Consider the following 19,322-nt stretch of genomic DNA (forward strand, 5'->3'; position numbering starts at 1 on the left):
TGGGCTCACTGTATACAAGGCTAGAACTTAATCAAAACATTTGGTTTGCTGAAATGATGCAAAGCGAGCAAAGGGCAATAATAGAAATATTTATGTAGTTTTCTGTCTTATTTTTTAAAATTTAGTTCTAATGTATTGGTTCTTTCAATTCAGAATTCCCCAGGCTTCTTTTGGCAGCCTGGGCCTTCCAAGGGATTCATTAAGAAAGTTCCCCCAATAATGCCAAGGTTGTGGGTTCAATCCCTAGACAGAGCACATACGAGAATTAACTAAGGAATGCGTGAATAAGTAGAACAACAGATTGATATCTGTCTGTCTGTCTGTCTCTCCATTCCTCTCCCTCTCTAAAAATCAATTAAAAAAATGTTTTAAAAGAAGGTTCCTTTTTCCTGTGCCCTCTCTCCTCAGGTGTTCAAATTAGCAATCAATCACTCATTTCTGTGTTTGTACAGACAAATATGAGGAAATTTCCAACTTTCACTAAATATGAAAAAACCCATGTCTGCTAATATACAGGGTTCCCCCCCAAAAATGTATACACACTTTAATAGCTGATATCTCAGTTTTGAAAATGAAAAAAAAATTAATAAACACTGCCTGTATAATTATTCAAAGTGTGTGTATACATTTTTTGGGGGACACCCTATATATTAAAAAATAACTCCAGCTAGGAGAGTTTCCACAAGAATACTACAGACACCACAAACAACAGGAAGAAATATGCCTTTTATTTAAAGTTTCATATGTACAGAGAAAGTTCTTTCTCAAGCTCAGGGTATGCTGTGAGAAAGAGCCCTGTCATTCAAGGTCACTGCGTTTACATTGGTAAGAACACTGAAACGTCACTGCACATTATGAACAAATAGAACATTACACAGAAATGCAAAAGAGACATAGGTACATGTATGGACACTTCACACACATTTTCTAAAAACAAGTAGACACAAAATACAATGTGCCAGTAAAAAAAAAAAATAGGCATATCAGTACATGTCTCTTTTTTTCCTTTTTTGTTAATATGCATGTGGAGCTTTCATCTCAAGCGTTTTCACATCGGGATTCGCAGGCACTTTAGCAACTCAGCCATGGTTTATAATACATGAGGTTGAGACCAAAAGATGAAAACATGAGAGCAGATGAGGTCCAGTGACCCACATGTATGTGAAAATATTGGCATGAGAAGCACTTTTGTCACCACTGCTTGCAGACACCAGAATGTTCTCCTTGTGAAGTGTGATGGGTTTTCCCTTATTTGTCTTTTCTGTTTCATAGCAGAATTATTTAGTAACACGGATGGCATCACCAGGCAGACATATAGCATGTGGATGCGCCAGACACATGTCAATTCCTATTGACTTGGGAACGGTAGAAAGCAGATGAGTTTTTAGAATCTCCAAATGAATGACCTATCTTTGTCCCACTCTATGCCCTTCCTGCCAACCTGTCAATCAAAAACTAATTAAAATAATTACTTGGATGTAATGGATCAGAAGCTCATCCTGGGAGAATTGTTTCCTTAGCTACCACTTCCCACACCATGATATACACAGGACGATGGGCAGCTCAGTCCTTCCCTGCCAGGGGTCCCTCCCCTCTCTCGCCTTCCCTACACAGTGTGGTGACTTGACACATGTATTAGGAATATGACCAAACAAAAGCATTTGTAATCTCAGAATAGATGATCACTTTATTGGTAATGTTTAGGTATAAGGCAGTTACAAAAGAAGCCCCATGAAAACTCGACAGTGATGGAATATGGCTTAACTTCTTTATAACATGAAGGAACTTTGCTGTTATGAGGAACAGAGAATGAAAAGGAAAAACCATACCAATTATAAATGACTGTGCTATGAGGTACTATAAAACCCCAATTTCTGGAGTATGTCACTCACTTTCATCCACCAGAAACTGAGAGGTGCCTCACATTGCAGGAAACTTAAAGGGAATAAAGAGAAATCAACATTACCTCAGCTTCAAGGTAATTTGTCACCACTAGTTGTATGGGGCTCTGACACAAAGCCATGAACATCTCTTGAGTCAGGCCAAGAATTCCTGGTCCTCCTGAGAGATGCTGTGACAAATGCTTCGAGCAGATGATTGTCAGAGAGTGGGAAATCCTTCCATGAAATACACTTGAGACATACTGGCAAAGACATTAAGGCCTTCCATTTCTTTGCCCATACTGTTTAAAGGCACTGATACCAACAACAGAAATATTCCATAGTACCATGGAGGTTTTTAAAAAAACTCCCCAAATCAAGTCTCCATAAGAAAATGTCCTTTATTGCATGAATGAAGCATCCGCTCTTCTGCTCAGGAATAGAAGGGTCTCCCTTTTTCAGGAGTCTGGAGTCTGCTCAGCCTAGCGACCTGAGAAGGGGATGGGGGCACATCCTGCCGGAAGGGCCCCTTAGGGGGAGTGTAACTGGGGTCCTGGACTTTCTTATACGAGTCATAGCTGCTGAGCCCCTCGGGAGCAGGCTGCTTCTTCATCTGCTGCTCTTTCCGTCTCTGTTCCTGGCGAAGGAGCTCCTGGGTCTCGAGCATCACCCTGGCATTGAAGCCGTGCCCGCCCAGGTAGCCGTTTCTGGAGCCTTGGTAGCTGGAGTACCTGAGGCTCTCCTTGGCACTCTGGAAGCCTTCCCCAGGCGAGTAGTTCTGCTCCCAGGAATCCTGGGAGACAGAGCTGGCATTTTTCCTGCTTTGTCTAGAAAGCAAAGCCAAAGGTCAGTGTGAGATTAGGAGAAGGGGAGAGCAAAAAAGAGGAGGGGAGGGGTAAGAGGGTATATGCATTTCAATATTTCAACAAATAGTATTGTGCTCCAGGCACTGTGATGGGGGCTGGAGGAAGAAAATGTGACTGTCAGCAAGCTCAAATCTCAGACAAGTGAACAAACAAGGGCTAAACAGGAGAGAGAACTAACTGACAGCTATTCAGAAACAGAGTCCCCTTCTGTGTCTGGGGAGGTACTGTCTATTCTACTTAAGGAACATATATCTCCTGCAATTCAGACACATTGGCAAAATGCTTTAGAGGAGGATTAGAGATTTGGCAGCATCTACTCTAGCAAAAATTGCTTGCTTCAGAACATTACAATTCAATTCTAAACAAGCAAAACAAATACTTTACACAGCTGCCACTATGGTGCCAGAGATGCTAGCTAATAGGAAGTACATGTAATGGATTACAATGTGAGTTCAGCTATGAAAGATTTAAGTCTCGACTCCTTTATGATTAAAAATGCAACAGGCAGTCCCTTACAGCCCTGGCTTTTGAGTTGTATATGTCAGAACACATGCTCATCAAAACTGTAGACCTGGAAGTCTGCAGAGTAAGCACTGCTGTTCCGTGCACTGTGCCCTCACCAAAGGCCAGGACAGCTTACTAAACTCATGTTTGTTCACCACAGGACAGGGGAATAAATCAGTCATACAGAAATTTCAAATTATCATCATTTGTGCAATAAAGTTACACATCATTTTCAGGAAACATTACTGTTTTGAAATATCTTTAATTTATTATCTAGTCTCTAGATGCTTTTATGAATTTGCAATAAGATTGGATATGATAAAGTAAAACAATTTTTTGTTAGAAAGGGAGACAAGCCCTAATATTTAGCCTTGAAAATGGGAGAGAGGGAGAGAGAATCAAGTAATAAAACAAAATCTATTGCTCCATGTATCAATAAGAAAACCATATGGTGACAGTATATATTCCTCAGCCTTTTGCATCAACACACACATGATGGAATGTTCAAAAGGGCCCTGCAGAGGAAAAACAGGGCCTATGCAGTCACTGGGTCTTCCACAGGGATGAAGCAATTTGCATTTTTGAACATTCAAAAGTGTCATTATTAGGGCTTTGGATCAAATCTGCCTATTTTTCCTATGACCTAAAATGTAGTCAGGGATATTTTCAATAAGGAAATGAACTAATAATGATCAGCATCATCTCTGGATATGACTATGATTAATTGAGCAGTCTACAGTATATCTATCTGGTTCTCTTCTAACCAGTTAACTGCCACGCATCCAAAACAAAAACCATCCCCACACGCCATGATATTTTGAATTTAATTTAAAAAATTAATTTGCAGCCGAAACCAGTTTGGCTCAGTGGATAGAGCGTCGGCCTGCTGACTGAAGGGTCCCAGGTTCGATTCCGGTCAAGGGCATGTACCTTGGTTGCGGGCACATCCCCAGTGGGAGATGTGCAGGAGGCGGTTGATCGATGTTTCTCTCTCATCGATGTTTCTAACTCTCTGTCTCTCTCCCTTCCTCTCTGTAAAAAACCAATAAAATATATTTTTTTTAAAAAAATTAATTTGCAATGAATATTATAAAAATAAATATATTATATTACTCATAATTCAGGTGTTCTTGAATATTTTTAGTTGAAAATTCTCACAAAAAAATGATTTTAAAGCACCTAAGACACTTATGGCATACAAAGGGTTAATGGGAATCAGACCATTTGTACAATCAGCCCAAGCAAGAATCCTTCCATTTGGTGGAATAGTTTATTTGCCTAAAGCACTGATTATCTGTCATACATTAATCTGCCCAGAGACAGGAATGTTGGAAAGTGCCCGTATAAACTAGGGATTTGACATTAATCATGAAACTTTAATTAAAACAACAAATTTGTTACTGAAGTTACAGTAACAAAAGTGGCACTCCTTCATAAGTTGGTTATCAATCTAAAGATAATCAGAAATAGGCTGCAGACATTTCACCTCTTTCTCATCCTTGACCTACTGAGACCCATGAACCCTCTTCATCCTGTACTCCCAACTCTGGAAAGCCTGAAGATGTGCTCTGTGGAGGTCATGTACCATAAGCTGAATTTTTAATCAATCCAGGAACACACTGAGAACTCACTAAAGGCTTGTTAGGAATGGAAACTCTGATGATGTGGAAGAATTTCTTTAAAATTTTCTTCAAATTAATCATATATAGAGAGGGAAGCAGACCTCCCTGAGGTTTAAAGTAAGGTATGTGGGGAAAGTACATACATGTAGATACATACACATGTATACACACACACACAGACATATACACACGCTTCCTTGGTAAGAAAGCTAGTGGTACCCACAACTCTTAATTAAGACACAGGAAATGAGCAGGTCACAGAGAAACATAAGAGTGCAGCAGACAATAAGCGTTTCCAACACCAGGAAACTCATCACCTGGGTACTCGGCACAATGGGGGAATGGCTTTGGATCAGACAGACATAGATTCACATCTGGAACCTGCCATTTGCCAGTTGGGGTTGCTGAGAGGGTAATGCTCTCTGGGCCCAACTTGCCTCATCTGTGAAATAGGTATAATAGCTAACCTCATAGGGTTATGAGGCAGAAATGAACAAAATAACGCGTGCAAAATGTTTAGGAAGGTATGGCACAGAGTAAATGGCTGACTAATGGGGGTTGGAGGAGTAGTTTGAAGGCAATGTCACTTTGCCTTCAAAGAATAGGCTCTGGGTTTTGGAAAGCATCTTTCTGACCAAAGAAGAAAAATATTAGCTTTCTTTTCTTTTGTCAGAGAAATTGGGTAGAAACAAAGAGGAGAGAAAGGCACTAGAGAATAACTGAAGAACCCTCACTAAATGAGGGCAAGTCCACCCAATTCCACAGAGATGAGAAGGAAGCTTTCCAATGTCCCATGATTGCCCAAAGGCCACAATAACAACAGCAGCAAGAAAACATCAATGTCCATCAATGTGAATTTCTTTGTAACCAACATGCAGGCTTGTTTGGTCTTGGAATGAGCCCACTAGAGATTTCTGAATCCGCTGAAAGCACACACCCTGCTTTGTCTATGATTACAATTATCTCCAAAGTGGCCTGAAGGCCATCATCATGCAGAGGACTCACACCTTGCGGAAAGCCAGTTAGCCACCGAGATGAGGAGGATGCAGAAGGATGACTAAAGATATAAAGACCAAGGCTAACAAGTTGACAAGCAGCTCAGAGACATAATAAATGGGCCTGGTAGGGAAGACTACGTCAGGGTGTGAAGACATAGTGGAGAAGTGAGACATACAAAGCAGAGAAGTGAGACACCAACAGATGTGAAACCAAGGGAGAGGGAAAAATGAAGAAGAACTGGGGAGACAGCAGGACAATTTTAAAAAATTAATAAAGGATCTTAAGTTTTTCTATCGGTGACTGAACATTCTTTACCGTTTGAGCGTTGCCTTTTGGAAACTAAATGAAGGAACTAATTTAGGACTAAAAATATAGATTTAAAAAAAAAGAAAGTAAAAATGAAAACTGATTTAAGAATTTAAAAAATAAAAAAGAAGTCTTAGTATGATTGAGAATTGAGTGTGGGGTCACTCAGGTCCCCTTTCCTTCAGAACCAGTGTTACTACCTGGCTAATGTTTCCTACTGACATTTCAAAATGAAACTTGAATTCTGCCGTTTGGTTTCCTTAATTACAGTTAGAATTTCAAACTACTCTGGCTCACATATATCCCTCTAATTCAAACCACCTTATCTACTGTGACTGAGAAAAGTCTTGACCATTTGCTTTACTTTATATTCCACTTTGTAGCTGAACTATTTTTGTTTGTGTGTGAAATCTTTTTGGGATCAAATGCCATACCAACTTGTTTAGATAAAACCCTGCTAATTGTCAACATCTGAAAAGCAGAGGTCAGTGTCTCTGAAGAATATCACATGTCAGAGACGTGGACTGGACTCAAGCTCATACAAGCTGCTGCAGTCCTCCTCTGACCTCCTGTTTGGGTTCTTTACTGAGTTCAGGTTTCTGCACACAGCTGCTGTGGAGTGCAGCCGCTCTGCCAGCAAGCCAGTGGGGCACAAGGCTCCGCACTCCTAATCCTCCTCACACGTGTGAAGATTCACACTGGGAATGATTCTCTAAAAGAAGAGCACATGACCACCCCAGTTGCCTAAATGTACACAACTCTTTCATTTTGGGTTTTCTATTTTTTTCTATCTGCGCAGAGTAAAATGGCTAATAATCAGGGAGTCACAATACCCAGATGGAAAGTTTTAGTTATTTAGGGAAACACTAAATGACACCAGTAGTACCAATAGAAGCAATCATCTTCTACATGGAAATACAGATACTTCTACCAGGGTGCTTCAGGAGGACAGGGAGAGAGAGAGAAAGGGAGGCAGGGTGATGTGGTGGAAAAGGACAGGTAGCAAGTGAAGAAGGGGAGAGACATGCCAGGACAAAAAGATATGTTTGGAATACTGAGCTCCTATGGAATGTGACCAGGAGAAATTCCATGGAAGCATTGATCTGTGTCCTCTTTCTGGGGAACAGGGCCCTAGTCTCTCTTCTGCCAGGCAATCCACCCCTCTAGGCCCTCCGGCCACCATCTCTCTCACATCCCTTCCTTAGTTCTGTGCATGTCAACCCACTCCTCTTCTTTATACACTATATGATAGTTCTCTTTCACTTCTTATAAATACTCTCAAACACAAGTAAAATACAGAAAGCCAAACTATTTATCAACAGATTAAGAACCTGGTCCATGCACAGACAATATATACCTAAAGCACGTTGTAGCCACACACACAGGTCTTGATGTGCTACGGGCCACCTACGTGGCTGTGGCAGCAGGACCATACCCGGTGTGTCAATTCATCTATGCTCATCTTTCTGATGACTGCAAGCCAACCGGCTGGGAGAAGGCACTCACATGGAAGAACCTTTATGTATAATCCGCAAGGCGTCCAGCAGCTGATGCACTGGGCTGAGTCATACAGGGGCCTCCTTCCAAATGCTAAGGGCATAGAGCACAGAAGGGGACTTTACACCTACATCTGTCAGTATTCCAAACTTAGGAACAAAAGTTTTGGTGGCAATGATATATGGAAATTAATGATTATAAAGGGCATAGGCAGGTTTGCGTTTGAATTCCGTGCTAGCTGTGTGGTCTTAGGGAAAGCTGCTTAATCTTTCAGAGCTGTTTCCTTGCAAGACAATATGATCTCCAGGTCTTGCCCAGACCTAAACTTCAATGACACTTACTTAGAATGGGCCAAATAACTGTTAGTTATCCTCCTATTTAAAAGAGAAGATAATTCTGTATAAAAGAAAAAACATAATTTATTACTCAAAGGAAATATAATTTTATGAACTGAAAAAAAGAACTGAATGAACAAGTTACTATAGTAATGACACTCACCCCAGTATAGATTCTCATTCACATCCACATTCCCATGGTGACATGGGTCAATATAGTCAAATACCTCACAGTTAATATAGTGATTATTTAACATTTAAAGGGACTCATCTTTATTAGAAATTGAATCAAGATCACTTTTATAATGGTCAGTTAAGTTTACACAGATAAGCATTTGTTCCCTTCCCTCTCCCCAAATAAAAGTTGTTCTGCTCAAATTCGAAACAGTTGATAAAAACAAGGTAAGTGGATTTTTTTTGTACCCAAAATGTTTTTGTTACCTGGTATGAAGTAGAAAAACAAATGCCTGTAAGATTGTGATTACTAGGAGTGACTTATTTTGGGAAGTTGGAAAGCTGAATATTTTAAAATATTTTTATTCTTTACTATGTATATATGAAATACTCAGATGGAAAAATGGTTGTTGTTCCATGTGTGAGGGCTCAGTCACCTGAGCAGTTTCTAGGCCTGACAGAGCCCCCAGAACAGAGGTACCTCCATGTGGTTGTCAGATAATGAGGTTGGCACACTGGAATGCTCTGAGGATCTACACAAGCGAACACAAAGCTGGCAGTAGAGCAATAGGGGGAGATTAGGGACCATGGAGCCCACTTAAGTATAGAGCATGAAGCATTCACTCCACCCATCTACAGAGCTCTAGATATCTGAAGTAGCAGTTATTCTAGTTACCCTAGGAACTAAGCAAAATGAGAGTTATCTTTCCATTTTTCAGAGGAGGAAACTTTCTCCCCATGGCCACATGGGAGGGCAGAACCAATGGTATAACCCAGGTCCAGTCCCTAAGTACTCATCTGTCAATGCACTGCCTTTGCATTATTCAGTATTTAAGTGATAATGTTGGCATGTCCTGAAACAGCTTTCTTTCTAGTCTTCTTGCCACATAGTAAGATGGCCTTGAAGCCAGACAACAACCCCTACCATCCACTGCGGTTCCTCTCTGACCACCGTGGGTAAGGTGGAGAAGCCAGGGCAATTTTGGAAGGACAGAGTGTAAGTGAGTACTGTACCTAGGCAGAGAGCTGTACTGGCGCTGGGCCTGCTGGAAGCTCTCACGCTCCTCTTGCCGCTGGCGCTGCATCTGCACCTCCACGGACACCGAGTGCCTGCCACTCTGCGCCGGAGGTCGGGAGCTGGGCTGCAGGAGGAAAATGCAAAATAATTCATGAGAAGGGAATCACATCATTTCTTATAGACTGACTTAGAAACATTTGGAAAATTCTGTGAAATTAAAATAAAACCAACTGCAATTTTCTCAAGTTTGATAAAAGAGACATTTATCTAATTGCTCTTATGAGCCCCAAATATTGAATCATCTTAAATTTTAATTATGGCTTTAGAATGGTTAGAAATTGAGAGGTCAATCTTTCTAAGTCTTCCTAATGAGGCTTGACAAATTAAATGCCAAGTAAATAAATAAAATTGAAGGTTAGCTATGCTGGCAAATGTTTTCAATGGTTATGTATTTTAGTTTAACAGTAGGACGCAATAAAAGCTGATCCCCCTTTTCCTAAAGAATGACAGTTAAGCCCTGGCTGGTGTTCCTCGGTGGTTAGAGTCTCGGCCCAGCGGACTAAAGGGTTGTAGGTTCGATTCTGGTCAAGGGCACATACTTGGGTTGCAGGCTTGATCCCCAGCCCCCAGTTGGGACACATAAGGGAGGCAACCAATTGATGTTTCTCTCTCTGTGTGTCTCTCTGCCTCCCTTCCACTCAAAAAAAAAAAATCAATGGAAAAAATATCCTTGGGTTAGGATAAAAAAGAGAGAGAGAGAGAGAGAGAGAGAGAGAGAGAGAGAGAGAGAGAGAGAGTTACATTTGAACCAAGTTTATGTGTAACTACCTATTGTTAATCACATACAGGTGTCCTCTAGTCCAGGGATGGTAGCCAAATGGGGAATAAAAATGCTTATCAAATTAATAAACCTAAAAGCTAATAGCTACTTGAATTGGTTATAAGACAAGACATTTTGCCTTAGTGATTAGGAAATGGCATTTTTACCTAGGCAAATTGTATCCTATAGAGCAGTGGTTCTCAACCTTCCTAATGCTGCAACACTTTAATACAGTTCCTCATGTTGTGGTGACCCCCAACCATAAAATTATTTTCATTGTTACTTCATAACTGTAATTTTGCTACTGTTATGAATCATAATGTAAATATCTGATATGCAGAATGTATTTTCATTGTTACAAATTGAACATAATTAAAGCATAGTGATTAATCACAAAAACAATATGTAATTATATATGTGCTTTCCGATGGTCTTAGGCGACCCCTGTGAAAGGGTCGTTCGGCCCCCACAGGGGTCGTGACCCACAGGTTGAGAACCGCTGCTATAGAGAAATGTTCAATCCTGCTGGCTAAATACTTTGGTCAGCAGTCATCTGCTGATTGTGCCTCTTGCTCAAATCAGATACTGGATATATATACTGTGTTGCATAGATCTAGTCCTGTGGATGCTCCGGCTTCTCACTGGTTTGGCTTTTTGAAAAAATAGACAACAATGCCTCTAATGCTACAAACACCCCACGATGGTTTATCATAGCATCAGTGGCTCACACTCTTAAATAATCCTTTTGGTGCATGCTAACCTCTGTTCCCCTTGGCGTCATGCAACAGGCATATTCTGAGTGAAGAATGTCTGTTAAAAACACATTATCAATTTTCTTTTAGAGTTGAAAGCCAATGGCAGACTTTGACTTCATAATAATTTTCTAAAATAATAGAGTTATAGCATTCATTTGGAGACCTGTAAGAAAACATGTGGGCCTGTTACTTAAACAATGTCTCTTGTAGTTGGCTTTTGTATGAACAGAAAGCAAGCATCATCTAGTGTTCGCTCTCTGCCTGGCCAGCATTATCTTATTTATTGGTAAGCAACAATATGGCAATATACAGGACAAAATTTTCAAAGCATATTCGCACAGCCACTGAACATATTAAAAATATCCTGATACCAAAAAATGTGTGAAGATTACCCCAATTTCAACTAGTGGGTATTTACAGCCATACTCATAGGAACAAATGTGTGTCCACGGACCCTCTCCACAACATGGGAGTCAACACATCAATGGTGCCTTTAGCAAGGAAAACACTTCACTGAATGAGTTCTGCTTATGCAAACAAAGCATCAACCAAGTGTTCATCAACTGCATTAAAGAAGACAAATATTTTCTTCCATTGCACTTGAAGAGGCTGGCCAAATAGAAAATCGAGCTGTTCTAGTGTTCACAGGGAATCCTGAGAGAAGCCACTGGACAGAGGGAAAGCAAAGCAAGAAAATACTACACAATATGCCTTCAAAAACATATTTCCCTTTTCTTTTCACTCAGAATAAGTCATATACACATGTCAAGAAGCCTTGAAAGAGTTGGCATTCTGCAGCAAGATTTAGTAACCAGTTTCATAAGCTCATGCTGTTTGTAACACACGGCTGTAGAGATGTGAAAAGAAAATGCAAGGTCTTGTAGAAATTTCAGGTGTATTTTTTTTTTTAATCTTCACCTGAAGATATTTTTCCCCATTAATTTCCAGTGAGAGTGGAAGGGAGGGGAGGGTAGAGGGAGAGAGAGAGAGAGAGAAAGAAATATTAAAGTGAGAGACATATTGATTGATTACCTCCTGTATGCCCCCCAACAGGGGCTTGGGATCAAACCTGAAACCAAGGTACATAACCTTGACCAGGAATTGAACCTACTACCCTTTAGTCTGTGGGCCAATGCTCCAGGGCATCAGGTGTACTTTTAAGTTGTTTCTACCAGAAGCCTGAAAATTTGATTCTGATAGAGGAAAGAAAAAAAAATTGAAGGGCTTTTGTTTCCTCAAATGTGTGTTTTTGATACCATTCATCTCAAACATTATGAGCAGCAAGCATCTAGTTGGATCTTGATGAACTTCAAACTGAAATTATTATGAGATGGGATCTGAAAACTTAAAAAAATGAGTGAATGAGTTTGGTATCAATATATTGACATATTTCATACTATTGTGCTCAGTATGATGAAATATGAATCTCAGGCTTACCATAATGTTTTACTCTATTTCTCTTTTCAGAGTATACAAAAGGGTAGGTTATTAAAAAGAATCACCCATATCTTTAAGATGAAATTTTATTGGGCCAGAGATTTCAAGGAAGATTGTATACATGACCAGCTTAAAGCAACAACTTACTAAGTCCATCTGGAAAGTTTTATACTTGGCCTGAATAAAAAATAACCTCATTCATTATTTCAATGAAGATCTCATAAAAATGTAAATTGTGGGAATAAAAGTACAATCTACAATCCTGATTTTTCAATACTGTAGTTTTCCATGTGTAAGGCAGAAACAGAATAATGTATCGGGAGTCCCAAATTACAAAAACATAGACTAACATGAAGAGATATTTTATAACCCTAGAGAGAAGGGTCTGTGTTCAAAAAAACAGCATTAACAGCTTTAACAAAAAAGTGACATCTATACAGGGAAACATTCAGGTAAAGCATACTTGGAAAAACTCTGGAGATTCATCAGATAACAAGGCAATAACTCTATTTCAAGAGAGCAAATTACAAATAACCCTGGTCTTCTTGCTGATGATATTGATGACAAGGTTGCCAAGACAATATGATAGAGGTTGCAAAATGAGATAATCCATGATTATCTACTACATAGTGTGCTGGAGGAGCATTATATGTGAATCTCTCCATTGCTGCTGTTTAAACCCCAGTGAAACTATGCACATTTTTTTTATAAGTTAGCTCCAAACTATTAGTCTTTATCATGATTATTAAAGAGGTACTATTTATACTATATAAAAATTATATAAAGCTTGAGAAAGCTACATAATTTTGGTGTCACTTACTAGTGTGAAACAAAAAAATATCTTCCATATAGTGTTTCACTAAATTAAGTCATTAACAAAGTATTCCTCTCATTTAAATAAAATCCCATTTTTCAAAATAAAAATAAACAATACAAAAAATTAAAATACAAAATCAAAACTGCTAATTCTTAGCACAAACTTACAATGTAAAATTGATCCTTTTATGACCTGGGCAAGATGGCTATGGATTAAATGTCAGAGCTACACTGACATTTTCCCAGGACCAAACTGGAATTACAATGAAAACATAGAAAAATTATCCTGAATTCTTAACTGGAGACTAGCTGGACAGAACCCCTATTACCAAGGACGTTGTGTGTAAACAGCATAGAGACTGGTAGGAAGTGCAGATGTGCGAGGGCTGGTCAGGCTCCCACAGGCAACACCTGAATTTCTGGAGGGATATCACAGCTGTAGGAGGTTCTCCTTGAGAAGTCTAGGGTCTAAATGCCAAGATGGGCTTTCCAGCTGAGAGCACCAGAACTGAGAAAGGTGACCATGTAACATCTGACTGTGAAAAGTAGCAGGGTTGCTTTCTACCAGGGAGAGACAGCTGGAAATGTAGGCACCCCCTTAAAGGGGCAACATACAAAATTTCATGAGCTGTCATTCAACTTGGGCTCTGGCAGAGTAAGGGAAGAGTGGAGTAGAGCTGTGTGAGGAGAATCCAGGGTGAGTGGCACTGGGGATAGAGCTTGGAGGACAGTTACCTACATTCCTGTGCTGAGTCATTCCCCCATGCTGCAGAGGACGTCATTTTCAGGAACCCCTTTACTATCCATGCAGCTTGTGTGTGTGGAGGCGGGGGGTGGGGAGGGAAGGGGGCGCAACTGCCCTACCCATTGGAAAATGTCTTGCCTCACCATGTGAAGTTTTGGTTCCACTGTGCTCTATAACTTGAAGCTCATTAAATAACTAAGAATAACAATTGCCCTACAGGCAGAGGAGGAATCTCTGGGAGCTTTGAGTCTTTGCCTGATCTGCTTTTGGACCCAGGGATAGGATAAGCAGATCATAATGTACTTCTTGGTCCTTTCCAAATGCAGCCAGCCCCAGCATAAAGAGCCACAAGCTGTAATCCCAAACAGGGTACTCAGGGCCAGTCACAACCAGTGTCTGACATTGTCCTGCACTAGATACCCTCCTAAAAGACCAGGAGTCAAAGCAGATCTACCTAATACATAGAAACAAACCCAAACAGTAGGCCAAAATAGGAAGACAAAGAAACAAGCCCCAAATGAAAGAACAAGAGAATTCTCCAGAAGAAGAGCTAAATGAAATGGAGATAATCAATTTATTAGATATACATTTCAGAGTAATGATTATAAAGATGCTTAACAGCATGAGAAATGATATACAAAGTACGAAAAATACCCAGTTGGAAATGAAGGATGACACAGCAGAAGTAAAGAATACACACTGGAAAAAACAAACAGAAAATTAGAATAAGCTGAGAATCAGATCAGAGAATTAGCAGACATGGCAGAAAAAAAAAAATCATTTTCAATCAGAGAACCAAAAAGGAAAAAAAACACACACACAATTTAAAAACAGGAGCACAGTCTCAGGAAGGAGTGGTATAACATGAAATGTAACAATATGTGCAACACAGGAATACCAGAAGGAGAAGAAGTGAGCAAGGGATAGAGAACCTATATGAGAAAGTAATGGCAGAAACCTTCCCTAACCTGGTGAAGGAAAGTCACACAAGTTCAGGCGATACAGAGAGTCCTAAGAGAGAAGAGCCCAAAAAGATCACACTAAGAAGATACAAAGATTAAAATGCCAAAAAATTAAAGACAAAGAGAGAATTTTAAAGCCAGCAAGAGAAAAGCAAATTGTTCTTACAAAGGAGCTCCCATAAGGCTTTCAGCTGATTTCTCATAAGAAACTCTAGAGGCCAGAAAGGAATGGTATAAAGTATTCAAGGCAATGAAAAGCAAGGATCTGAATCCAATTCAACTCCATCCAGGAAGGCTATCATTCAAAACAGATGGTGGAATAATGATATTCCCAGAAAAAAAAAAGTCTAAAAGAGTTTATAACCACCAGACCAGCATTGCAAGAAATGTTAAAGGGACTGCTATAATAAGATATATATATATATATATATATATATATATATATATATATATATAGAGAGAGAGAGAGAGAGAGAGAGAGAGAGAGAGAGAGAGAGAAATATAGGTAAAAAGAATAAAAATAGCAATAAATAAGAACTTATCAATAATAACCTTAAATGTACATGGATTAAACGCTCCAATAAAAAAACATAATGGGTAAAATAAAATGAGCAATATATATGATGTCTACAAGAGACCCACCTCAGAACAACAGACTCACAGGGGATGAGAGTGAAGGGATGGGAAAAATTTTCCAGACAAATGGAAAAAAAAAAAAAACAAAATGCTGGGGTAGCAATACTCATAATCAGACAAAATAGACTTAAAAATGAAGGCCATAACAAGACATAATAAAGGTCACTACATAATACTGAATGGATCAATACAACAATAGGATAAAACTCTAGTAAACATATATGCACCCAAAATAGAAGCACTTAAACATATATTAAAAAAAAAAATTTCTGGAGGACTTTAAGGGAGTGATTGACAGTAATACAGTCATAGTAGGGAACTTTAATACCCCATGATATTGATGGAATAGAACTTTCAGACCAAAAAAAAAAAAAAAATCAACAAGAAAACAGTGAGTCGCCGAAACCGGTTTGGCTCAGTGGATAGAGCGTCAGCCTGTGGACTGAGAGGTCCCGGGTTTGATTCCGGTCAAGGGCATGTACCTGGGTTGCGGGCACAGGATGTGCAAGAGGCAGCTGATCGATGTTTCTCTCTCATCGATGTTTCTAACTCTATCTCTCTCCCTTCCTCTCTGTGAAAAATCAATAAAATATATTAAAAAAGAAAAAAAAAGAAAACAGTGAGTCTAAATGATACACTAGATCAGATGGATTTGACATTTATAGAACATTTCACCCCAAATCTGCAGGAAATACATTCTTCTCAAGTGAACATGGGACATTCTCAAATATAGATCACATGTAGGACACAAGACAAGTCTCCACACGTCCAAGAAGACTGAAACCATATCAAGCATTTTCTCAGATAACATTGGCATGAACTAAAAATTAACTAAATAAAAATACTCAAAAACATATAAACATATGGAGGCTAAATAGCATGCTATTAACCAATGAATGGGTTACCAATGAGACTAAGGAAGAAATGAATAACTTCCTGGAAACAAATAAAAATGAACACACAACAACAACAAATCTAGGGGACATAGTGAAAGCAGTCCTGAGAGGGCAGTTCATAGCACTATAAACCTACCTCAAAAAAATAAGAAATTAATAATAAACTATCTAACCCTATAAATTAAAGAATTAGAAAAAGAACAATAAAAGCCCAGAATAAGTGTAAGGAAGAAAATAATAATAAAGAGCGGAAATAATTAACATAGAGATAAAAAAAATGCAATACAAAATATCAATAAAACCAAGACTGGTTCTTTGAAAAGTTAAACAAGGTTGATGAACCTTTAGACAGACTCATCAGAAACAAAGAGAGAGGACCCAAATAAATAAAATCAGAAACAAAAGAGGTGAAGTAACAACTGATGCCACAGAAATACAAATGATTGTAAGAAAATACTATGAGCAAATATATGCCAACAAATTGGACAACTTGGATGAAATGGACATATTCCTAGAAAAATACTGTCTTCCAAAACTGAATCAGGAAGAATTAGAAAACCTAAATAGGTCAATAACAACTTAGAAAATTGAAGCAAACAATCCAAGAGAAACACTTCCAAGCTCTTTTTACAAGCACTATAATAATTCCAAAACCAGATAAAGACATTACAAAGAAAGAAAATTACAGGTCAATATCCCTGATGAACACAGATACTAAAATCCTCAACAAAATATTAGAAAATTGGATCTAGCAATACGTTAAAAAGATCACACATCATGACCAAGTAAACTTTATTTCAGGGATGCAAGGCTGGTACAATATTCACAAATCAATAAATGTTGTACATCAAACAAATTGAAAGACAAAAATTCACATGATCATATCAATAGATGCAGAAAAAGCATTCAACTAAATCCAACTGCCATTTTTTTGGTAAAAACTCTCAACTAAGTGGGAATAGAAGGATCAGGCTTCAATATAATAAAGGATATATATGACAAATCTACAGCCAAAGTCATACTCAATGGGCAAAAACTAAAACCATTCCCCCTCAGAACAGGACCAAGACAGGGCTGTGCACTTTCATCACTCTTATTCAACATAGTACTGGAAGTTCTAGCCACAGCGATCAGAAAAGAAGAAAAAATAAAAGGCATCCAAATTGGAAAGGAGGAAGTAAAACTGTCATTATTTGCAGAAGACATGATATTGTACATAGAAAACCCTAAAGACTCCACCAAAAAACTACTAGATTTAATAAATGAATTCAGCAAGGTTGCAGGATACAAAATTAACACCCAGAAATTGACGGCATTTTTATACATTAATAATGAACTCTCAGAAAGAGAAACTGAAAAAAAAATCACATTTACCAGTACAACAAAAAAATTAAGATGCTTAAGAATAAACTTAACTAAGGAGGCAAAAGACTTGTACTTGGAAAACTATAGGATTTTAAAAAAAAGAGATAGAGGAAGATATAAACAAGTGGAAGAATATACCATGTTCATGGATTGGTAGAATTAACATCATTAAAATGTCTATACTACTCAAAGCAATCTATAGCTTCAATTCAATCCTAATTAAAATACCTACCACATATTTCACAGATCTAGAACAAATACTCCACAAATTTATATGGAACTCAAAAAGACCCTGAAGAGCCTTAGCAATCTTGAGAAAAAGGATAAAGTTGGAGGGACTTTAGACTGATCTGAAAAATGGCAGCCAAATAGGCGGACCTGTTTTGTACCTAGTCTCAGAGCCAGATTGGAAATGCAACTGAATTGGAGAACATTCACCTGGAATTACCAACTGAGTTCTAGCTGAGGAGGAGACTTATATCAAGGAAAACAACTGCAGACTGATTGGAAGGTTGAGCTTGCCAGAGGAGCTGACCCAGCTACCAGGGGCAGCAGGCTGGCAGGCTGAGAGGTTGGAGGGAACTCCAGGCTACAGGAGAGTCTGTCCCCTCAGAAAATAGAGGCCCAGAACACAGAGCACCAGAGTCGAGACCCGTAGTTCCTGTAACACCCAGATGTGAAAGGAGGCAGGGCTGCTGGCCACAGAGCCTGTTGGAGAGAAAGCTGCAGTTTTGTTGTTGGTAGTGGTGGTGGTGGTGGTGGTGTGTGTGTGTATGTGTGTGTGTGTGTGTGTGTTTTCTCTAAACCCAGAGCCCAGGATTTTTCATTTGCAACTATTCACCCAAGGCTTTGGTGCAGGGAGGGAGATATGGACCTGAGGTACCTCAGGAGAGGCTGGGATGGGAAGCATTGTGGGGAGACTTGGTAAAACAGCAGCCAGGAGCATTGGATCATAGGCCCCCAAATGGAAAAGGCCACTTTTCCTGAGAGGACCTAGCCTCTCCCAACAGCCGGAAGGAAAGTAAAGAGACAAACCCTAGGTGATACAGCCCGCTCCACCTTCAGGAGCCCTGCATGCCACATCCTGCATTTTGAGCTTTTCAGAGGAAACAAAAGCAGAGGCCATACTTATGGCTTTGAACAGTCTTAGGGAGTCCTCAGTGAGTGAATTGGAGGAGGGGCCATCCACTCCACCATCCTGAGAACTAGACTGATATTTCTATCACACAGAAGAACTAATAAAAACTCCAGGTTTCCAGCTGACCCCATTGGTCTCCATCCAAGGATCCCTGTGCAGCCAAGGGCAGAGTAATATTTTTGGGCCATTTGTGGAGGAGTAGCTCTGGATAGGGAAACACACCCACCATCTTCCCTGAAAGCTAAACAGCACCTCCCCCACCTAAAGCCCTTTCAGAAACAGACTTTTGAGTGATTAAGATTGACAGAGGCAGGCAGAGGTGGAGCTTGGGGAGTCAGGGGAAGTTTGCTGACCCAGCCCTAGCCCCATGCTGCTAACAAACCTACTTAGAGGGCAAATTGGCCCCTCCTGCTTGCACCCAAGTCCTGTGGAGACAGATACAGCAGTGGATCACTTGGATCTTCAAGAAGGTTGCTAAAAGCCAAAAGACAGTGGTTGACAATGGTTAGCACCTAAGTACCTAATAGAAAGCCCAGAATTGGCAGACAACA

The 19,322-nt window shown here is 39.5% G+C and overlaps 1 protein-coding gene across 7 annotated transcripts in view; it reads right to left on the reverse strand.

The window, feature by feature from the left end:
• Window positions 1–707: 707 nt before the first annotated feature.
• PARD3 (par-3 family cell polarity regulator) overlaps window positions 708–19,322 on the reverse strand; it is an 823,338-nt gene continuing 804,723 nt past the window's right edge. For all 7 annotated transcript variants that reach the window (XM_081109711.1, XM_081109709.1, XM_081109710.1 and 4 more), the window contains 2 exons: window positions 9,198–9,325; window positions 708–2,707 (listed from right to left, as the gene is read on the reverse strand). In XM_081109711.1, coding sequence (XP_080965837.1) covers window positions 2,314–2,707; window positions 9,198–9,325 — 522 coding nt within the window. In that variant the 3' untranslated portion in view covers window positions 708–2,313. The remainder of the gene's footprint in view (window positions 2,708–9,197; window positions 9,326–19,322) is intronic.

This window comes from Myotis nattereri (genome assembly GCF_964212035.1).
Source record: "Myotis nattereri genome assembly, chromosome: 1".
In the NCBI taxonomy this organism is placed as follows: domain Eukaryota; kingdom Metazoa; phylum Chordata; class Mammalia; order Chiroptera; family Vespertilionidae; genus Myotis; species Myotis nattereri.